The 9,507-nt window shown below is 32.9% G+C and overlaps 2 protein-coding genes across 2 annotated transcripts; both read right to left on the reverse strand.

The window, feature by feature from the left end:
* Positions 1 to 5,369: 5,369 nt before the first annotated feature.
* On the reverse strand, positions 5,370 to 6,885 carry LOC109187015. Its single transcript, XM_019337175.1, has 3 exons — positions 6,307 to 6,885; positions 5,968 to 6,193; positions 5,370 to 5,860 (listed from the first exon to the last, which is right to left on the reverse strand). The coding sequence occupies exons 1-3, from the start codon at positions 6,883 to 6,885 to the stop codon at positions 5,370 to 5,372; spliced, it is 1,296 nt and encodes a 431-aa protein (XP_019192720.1).
* A 631-nt stretch (positions 6,886 to 7,516) lies between these two features.
* Positions 7,517 to 8,176, reverse strand: LOC109187016 (uncharacterized protein At2g29880-like). Its single transcript, XM_019337176.1, has 2 exons — positions 7,823 to 8,176; positions 7,517 to 7,732 (listed from the first exon to the last, which is right to left on the reverse strand). Exons 1-2 carry the CDS (start codon positions 8,174 to 8,176, stop codon positions 7,517 to 7,519), a joined length of 570 nt encoding a protein of 189 aa, XP_019192721.1.
* Between the last annotated feature and the right edge of the window lie 1,331 nt (positions 8,177 to 9,507).

Below are 9,507 nucleotides of genomic sequence, written 5' to 3' on the forward strand. Positions count from 1 at the left end.
TTGTCTGTCTTGAGCTTCTTGACCTTTTTCCCTGTCTGAGTCTCAACAAGTATTTTCCACGTCTTGAAAATAGAAAATGCCTGATTTTTATGTTTCAGGAAATAGACCCAGAATTTACGAGAAAAGTCATCAATAATAGACATAAAATATCTACAGCCTCCCATAGACTGGAATTTAGTTGGTCCGCATAAATCGGAATGTATGTATTCCAATACATCTTTGGTACGGTGTGTAGCAGTAGAGAAACTAACCCTCTTTTGTTTCCCAAAAACACAATGCTCACAAAACTGTAATTTACCCGTACCTGAACCACCAAGGAGGCCTTTCTTGCTCAGGAGATGCATGCCTTTCTCACTCATATGCCCCAGACGCATATGCCATAATTGAGTGAGATCCGCATCAGACATCGATGAGGATACCGCTACTGAACCTGTCACAGTACTGCCATGCAACACGTACAAGCTTCCAGATCGAGAAGCTTTCATGAGAACAAGAGAGCCTTTTAAGACCTTCAAAACTCCACCTTCAGCTATGTACTTACACCCCAGAGATTCTAAGATGCCCAAGGATATCAGATTGCATTTCAAATCAGGAATATACCGAACATTGGTAAGAGTCCTGATAACATTATCATGAGTTTTAATCTGAACACTTCCAATTCCACTAACCTTGCATTGGGTATCATTACCCAGCAAGACAACATCACCATCAACCGGTTCTAGAGAGACGAACCAATCTTTGTGAGGACACATGTGGAATGTACAACCAGAGTCTAGAATCCACTCGGTTTCGCTCCGTTTGCAACCGGAGCTAACAGATAACATAACATCGCCTTCTGAATCACTTTCAACAACACTAGCTTCAGCGGACTTCTTTTCTCTATCTTGCTTGTTTTTCAGCTTGAAGCATTCAGGCACATCGTGACCCTGCTTCTTGCAGTACTTACAGGATTTGTTGGACTTACGTCCTTTAGACTTGGATCTAGAATTTTTATTGCTACTCCCTGATTCAAGTGAATGACTCCTTACAGTCAAGCCTTCACCTTTGTCCTCAGACTTAATTTCAAAGCCAAACTTTTCTTTGGACAATAGGTTTGACTTAACACTGTCGAAAGTAAGGGTATCACTACTATTACCATACAGCATAATTTCTTTGAAATGCTTATATGATTTAGGGAGAGAGACAAGCAATAAAACAGCGCGATCCTCATCTTCAATTATGACATCAATATTTTCCAAGTCCAATAAAATAGAATTAAATTCATCCAAGTGAGATTTAATAGAAGTACCTTCCGTCATACGGATTGTGTACAGACGCTCCTTCAGACGTAGCGTATTCACCAGAGTTTTGGCCATGTAAAGCGTATCCAGCTTGGACCATAAATCTGACGCAGTCGTCTCACTTACCTCCTCACGTAGAACCTCTTTAGACAGGCACAAAAGAATGGTTGAACGTGCCTTGTCATCCAAATCTTCCCAATCTTCATCTGTCATTGTAGCCGGTTTCTTCTTTTTCCCAGCTAGAGCTTTCTTCAAACCGTTCTGGGTTAGAACGGCTTCCATCTGAACCTTCCAGATAGAAAAGCTAATTTTCCCGTCGAACTTCTCGATATCGAACTTAGTAACAGTCGACATCTTTGGAAATAATTCTCAATTAAACCGCTCTCATACCACTTGTTAGGAATATAGCAGAATAATGCGGAAGCGAAGAATCGAAAATTGAGAATTATAGAAGTTAAATAATAGGGAGAATATATAAATGACAAAAGTAGGAAATTGAAAAAATATAAAAATATATATATTACTATCAAGAATGAATATAATATATATATATATATATATATATATATATATATATATATATATATATATATATATATATATATATGTATGTATATAAGTATGCCACGTAAGAAAATGAAAAGCAATTTGTTATGAATGAATTGCTAATAGAAAATGAATTAATAATGAGGTACAAATACAATGTAAATATACTAGCCTATTTATACAATTCAAAAGGAGAGGAATGCGCATGAATGAGAAGTGATGCGGCAGTTGCGGCATGCAGACATACATTGTGGAGGCACGTGGACATCAACAATAAGAAATGGTCTTATTGATTTTGAGCCATACATTATTTCTAACAAAGTGAAATTATGCCCTACTGTATAATTCATAGCATTTACTCCTAAAGAACAACTATGGAACTAAAATTGAGTTTACACATTTTTTGAGAGCTAAAGGTTATGCTCACTTTGTATGATTTAGTCTTCATGATCTGTTGGATTGACGGCGCACAAGAGCTCCTCCTCCTTGCGAGCGACGACGCATACTCCGGTGCTAGGCAGCCACAATCGGTTGCTGCCTTTTTAAAAAAAAAATAGTTTTTATATATAATATATATTTTAATAAATAAAATTTATACAAAAAAAAATTAAAAGACACATGTCAATCATTTAAAGACTTAACCAATTAAACAAGTCACTTTAGACTTAATTGAATAATTTTAAAGGTTTAGGAGATCTAAATAGAACTTTTTTTAGTTAAGGGATCAAATTGCATTGTCCGATCAACTTATGGAGCCAATTTGACACTTTTTCCTATTTTACTCCATCTTAAGGATTGTTCGACTAGCACAACAAGTGTGTCAGTGAATGAGTTTTCTTTGTTGAGGCATGGTTATGATTATTGAAGCTTGAAGTGAAAAAATTGATTTGCACGTATCAACTTGTGTAGACGATGATGAAGATGTAAGTATTTTCCCTAAATACAATATATTATAATATATTGTATTATTGGGTGGTTGTGGTGCAAGTAGGAGATTGAGTCAATTAGTGACTTAATCTGTTATGCAACTCAGGATATTCAGTTAAGCTTTAACTGAATATCTGCCTATGTTGATGGCATGTAGGCTTCTAAGCAAAATAGTCCTCCCACAGCTCCCGTGTTCAGGACACGTACCATCACGTATTCGGGAGAGAAGTGGTAGACAAAACGACACTAACCTTTATTCTGCAGGTTTACCATCTCGTGGCAATACCAACGACTATGGCTGGGGATATCCGGACGATCCTAAAGCTTCCGCTGTAACGAGGCAGGTTACTCGTTTACTACAGTTCATGTTAGACTAAATTTATTATCTAACATTTGGTATCAGAGCCCTACAAATCTCTGCCTGGTTGATTAATCGGTAACAAATATATATTTTGAAAATATATTTCTGCCTGGTTGAATTGTTGGGAAAGATTAGACCATAGTGTGTATGAATGAATCTGTTCAACATTTTTTATAATCTTGGTGATCATTTAGTGAAGTTGGACTTACGTTGATTAGCCCCGCATACATAAGAGAAGTTTTCCAAACTGCGTAAACAAATCCTAATTCCTTAGTTTTTTTTGCATTAATTTTATTATTTATTTTGTTTCCAACACATAGCTTAACACAGATAATTAATTTGATTTTAAAATCCAAGTAGGAACCAGTTAGGATTTTCCCTGCATTCAACACCCCGTAATTTAATAGTGCGCCATTTAAACGTTTAAGGTGTGTCAATTATGCACTTAAGGTGCATCATTTTAACACTACTTAAGGTGCGTGATTTTACCACTTAAGGTGCAACTTTGTAACACTTATACGCCATTTTTAACACTAAAGGTGCGTCATTTTAACACTTAAGGTGTATCATTCTAACACTTAAGGTGTGTCTTTGTAACACTTAGGGGTCGTTTGGTTCCCGGAATGTTAGATTACCTTAGGGAATGTTAGACTGCTAGGAATGTTAGATTACTGGGAATGTTAGATTCCTATGTTTGGTTAAAATTGAGGTATGTAATATAATCATGTTTGGTTTAGGGTTATCTTTTATACACACACTATAATATCCTTAACATATTTTCATATATTTTAATAAATTTAAAAATTATAATAAATAAATAAGATAACGGTATCATATATAATTACATGATTTTAAAATATTAACTAAAATCTTGAACTTCAGAAACAAAATTATTTTATATGCTAGCATAACATAATAAAAATAAAAAATATATAATTACAAAAATAATTATATATAATAAGCTAACACAACAAAGGTTATCTTACATAACCTAAGAAATCGTGCCCGCATTGGCAGTTCAACTGGTCATAGAGGTGAAAGTTGGAAAGAATGACCAGGGATCGAGTCTCACCAGTGGCAGTGTGAGAGCAACCTCTTAAAGTGAGAGGGGGCTCGGGCTCCGTGCGTAGTAAGCAAAGGTCTAGCCAAAAAAGAAGAAAAAGACACTACTACCCAACTTTAACAAAAAAGATCAATCCATGTCATCTTTGAAAATCAAATCTGGCCATCAAAAAAAAAAAAAAAAAAAAAAACGAACGCACAAAATTAGTCCTCATAATCAAATCTGGCCATCGAAAAAAAAAAAAAAAACGAACGCACAAGATTAGTCATCATTTGATCGTATATATAGTCATGATCTCTTGAAAACTAACAAAAAAGATCAATCCATGTCATCTTTGGAAATCAAATCTGGGCTATCGAAATAATAATAATAAAAAACGAACGCACAAGATTAGTCCTCATTTGATCGTAATTTTTATAATTATGGTTGTGCAAAATGTCTAATTGTGCATTTGAAAATAAATGATTATGCATTTGGAAACTTTTCTCCAAATTCACATTTGGTAATTATAAAAATGTCACCACATTTTTTTACAAATTTTTTCAGCTATTGATAATCTTAGATTCATGGACGAATGAGATTAATTCTCACGTTCTCATAGGAGAGTAGTTATCATTTGGTCCAAATTATATATATAGGGAAAATGTTCAAATAAGCCCCTGAACTTTACTCAAAAAGACAATCAAGACTTTTAAAGAGTTTCAAAGACTTTTAAAGTGATGGATTTTAAATGACTTTTGTAGAGATTTCGTAGACTTTCCTAGAATCTTTTAAACTTTCATCAACTTTGTAAGAGTCTTTAAAAATCCATAAGACAAATATTTATAGACTTTTAAAAACTTTTTCATATTAAAAAGTCTACAAAAGTCATTAAAATTCTAAATTGAATACACCCTTACAAACATTCCATAACTTCTACTAATACATTATATTTATAATTTTCGTACAAAAATATATTTATATAAACCATAAATAAATTAATGCATTGCAAAAAATAAAAAATAAATATTGATTGTCACAAAAATAGATTATATTATACATAAAGAAAATAGATTAATCAATTAATATAATCTATTTTCACTAAATATAACCAACAAAAATATTTCTTGTACTAATGAAACAACTAATATTGAGTAATATAAATGTCTAAAATGAAAAAGTACAAATTAAAATATTCATCTTGTTAGTACAATTATCTTTGATTGGAATTGTTTTCACCTTGTTGGGTGTCTCTCCACATATCCAAAGCTATTTTAGCCCTCCATTCATTGGCATGCTCTTGTTGTTGCTCTTGAGTTTCAAACAGATGTTCAAAATTATCTACATCATTCGTCGGTAAAGGTGAAGGAGATTCATCATCATTTAGCTCAATTGGAAACTCATCGCTACGACACTCCTTGTGAAGAAAATTATGAAGCCCGGCACAAGCTAGTACAAGTTCTGCTTGAGTCTTATAAGGGAATGGAGGTGCTGACTTGAAGATCGTAAATCTCGATTTGAATATACCAAATATCCTCTCAATTACATTCCTCAAAGAAGAATGTCGTAGATTGAATAACTCAACATCATTTTCAGGGTCACAACCTTGTCCGAAAAAATCTTGAAGATGATAACGTACACCTCGATATGGAGCTAAAAATTGCTGTCGGTTTGGAAATCCACAATCCACTAAAAAGTATTTACCTACACACATTTAAAATATTAATTATCCAATATGTAAAGTTATTTAATATTATTTAAAAAAAAAAAAAAAAAAAAAAAAAAAAAAAAAAAAACTAAAGTAAACTGACCTTGTGGTACTTTAAGGCCATTCCTCCTTGATAAACTGTCACTTAGCAATTTTGAATCATGTACTGAACCCTCCCACCCGCTAAGAACATATATGAATTCTAAATCAAAGTTACAAGCAGCCAATACATTTTGTGAAATTATTCCATGACGATTACGATAACTGCTTACATCACGCCCAGTTACCATTGCTGGAATATGTGTGCCATCAATAGCTCCAACACAATCCTAAAGTAAATTCAACACATAAATATGATTTCATATTCACATTTATAAGAATATCTATGACACGCATAAAAAACAGAACAATAATTAATCAAATAGGGTGATTTATTGCTTACCTTAAAGTATGGGTAAAACCTTGTACTTTCTCTTATTCGTGTAGGCACTGTGAAACTAGGTTTGACCATCATCTCAGGTGCTATTGTGTTAAGAGTCTTTAAAACTTTGTTAAAATTCTTACTTGTAGTAAAGTGTGACCGATAAAATGTTTCACAAGTATGGCAATATCTAGAGTTCTGGCCAACTGTTAGTAAAAATGTTGCAACCATTTCTTCAACAGTAATGTATCTTGTATCCTTTAGAAGTGTTTTCTCTCTTATAATATGACATAACTTTAAAAACACATTTGGATACATTCTGTATACCTGCCGAAAGTTATCAGAATCTTCAGCCAATACGTTTTGTATGTAATTGTATCCACGTGAAGTAATCGGTCGTCGAGCTAGTGGATGTTCAATTCGTTCACCATTATTATCAATAATAACCTCTTTTAATACTTGTATAATCATAGAAATTATTTCCGATAAACGTTGAATGATTTCATAAAACTCTACTTCTTCAATTTCTTCATCTACTTGTTCTTCCTCCACATCAACCATCTCAAAGTCGCCATTGCTATCAATACTAGAGCTTGACATTATATATCAATCACCTAAATGGTATTAAATAGTACCTACAAACAAAAGTATTTATATGAAATAATAAAAAATATTTTTTTTAAAAAAAAAGTAAAGAAAAGAATTTATAGTAAAAAAAAATAGTAATACTAACAATAATTCTATCAAACTTCATGTAAAAAATCCAACACAAATATTGTTAATGCATGGAACAAAATTTATGAAACTAATAATAGTACTAATAATAATAATACTATGAACTCTCATTTGGACAATTTGAACATTATCCACTTATAGCGATCTTGGGGTGACATATTTATAAATGTATCTTTCTTTGATTTCGTGTTCAGCCATTCCAAAACCTTGAAACAAGTATCACTATCCAAGTCCGGGAGTTCCTTAATAGCATCCCAACAACCATTTTCTTTTTCCCTTTTTTGCACCAAAATATGGATATCAGCCGCAATCGAATCAAGAGTATTAGATAATTTATCTAACACATTAGATCGATTTGTTTCCTCTGTTGAACTACTATTTTCTTCATATTCAGTTCTATTCCTTTTTCTCTTATAATACTTTGTTGAAGTTGCTTCCACATTTATCTCTTGAGGTGTTGATGAAGTATATTGTGATAATCGTGGATCTTGAGAATCTACTTGTATATCATTTTGTGTAAATCCATCGTTAGCAAAATCAAAGTGTAGTTGATCAATTCTACACTGATTATCTTCTTCAACACTATAGATTCAGTTTCATCACCCAATCCGATAGAGTTTTTTCCTACAGCAGTACTACTTCCAAATACAAATGCTAAATCGTCATAGTCAGCAATCGTATCTGTCCGTAGATTTTTATGAGTAGGATGAGACTAGAAAAGAAAAATAAAATAGTTAATAAATTATTTAAAATATAAAATTTAAGAAACATCTATGTTAATTAAACGATATAAAAATCTCACCTTAAAATAATCTTCCCACACCTCATCGCTAGCAGTAAACCTCTTTGTGATTGGATCCCAACCAAATCCAGAATTATGACGCATAAGCTCAGAAAAATTGTTAAAACGATGCTTGAACCATTTCAATCTGCTTTGGTATTGTGCATACGATCTTTGACAACCAAGCTTTTCATTAAGAGCCGGAAGTATCCTCTTCTCCACAGTTAACTTGCTTAAACCCCCACTACTATCACGCCATCCATTTTTTATCGCATCAACCATAAGTTGTAACAACTCATTACTCTCCTCAGGTGCCCATAATGCATAATTTCCATTAACTTTACTTTTACCTTTACTCCTTTCTTGATCCCCCATTACTATCAAATAAATAAGAACCTCAAATAATTCAACTTAACACAAATACAAATACAAATATTAATAATTAATGAACATATAATAACATAAAATTATATTAATTATATAAAAAAATTGTAAAAATTTGAGTATATTAATTCAATTTATTACAACAAAAATTATAGAATATTTATGCTGCGAACAGCAGCAGAGATGCTGTTGTTCGCAGCAGATAAGCGTATTTAAAATCTGTTGCGAACACGCAGCAAGCAAATTTGCTTGCTGCGAACAGCAGCAAGAATTTCTTGCTGCTGTTGGCAGCAAACAAAGTTGCATAAATATAAAAAATAAAAATAAAAAAAAAATACAACGTATAGTATTATGAAAGTTTGAAACGTACCGACAATTTGATGAAAAAGTTGTCTGGTTGATAGAGGAAAAAAAGTCTGTAGAGAAAATTGAAAAGTTTGAGGTTGGAGGGTCGGATTTCATCTATTTATATTAGTGAAGAAAAAGTCTACAGAAATCCTATTCTGATAAAGTCTATGAAAGTTGATAAATATTTGAATACCAGTAGACTTTTAAAGACTCTATAAAAGTCTGAAACGAATACCTGTATACTTTTAAAGAATTCTGAAAAGTCTGAATCGAATACAGGTAGACTTTTAAAGAGTCTTTAAAAGTCTAAATTGAATACCACCAAACTTTGAAAGTCGTTAAAAGTCATTAAAACTCTTTAAAAGTCTGAATTGAATACACCCCCCTTAGATTCATGGACGAATGAGATTAATTCTCACGTTCTCATAGGAGAGTAGTTATCATTTGGTCCAAATTATATATATAGGGAAAATGTTCAAATAAACCCCTGAACTTTACTCAAAAAGACAATTAGGCTCTTAAACTTTTAAAAGTTGCAATGAAACCCATAAACATGCATGTTATTTTGAAGCATTGAAGGCCAAAAACCGGTTGGTAACCTACCTATAATTACAGGTCACCTAGAGTTCCGGTGACCCTTCCATAATTTTCCGACCACAATCACAGGTGACCAAACGGTTGTCAATCGCATTTGGAGGAGGCGACCAATTTGGCCGCCTTCTCCAACGAAGGAGAAGGCGACCAGTTGGACTGCCTTCTCCTTTGCCGGAGAAGGAAAAGGTAGACCAGTTGGTCGCCTTCTCCGGCAATTGGATAAGGTAACCAAACTGGTCGCCTTATCCGGCGAATGAGAACATGCTCCTCTAAAAAAGTGAAAATTGATCGATCTCATTCGTCTATTAGGATTCATCAATAGTTGATGGTTTTAGTAAAAATAATAAAAAAAATCAATTTTATAATGATTGTAAATTTTT

The sequence above is a fragment of the Ipomoea nil genome, unplaced genomic scaffold, assembly GCF_001879475.1.
Source record: "Ipomoea nil cultivar Tokyo-kokei standard unplaced genomic scaffold, Asagao_1.1 scaffold1416, whole genome shotgun sequence".
Taxonomy (NCBI): domain Eukaryota; kingdom Viridiplantae; phylum Streptophyta; class Magnoliopsida; order Solanales; family Convolvulaceae; genus Ipomoea; species Ipomoea nil.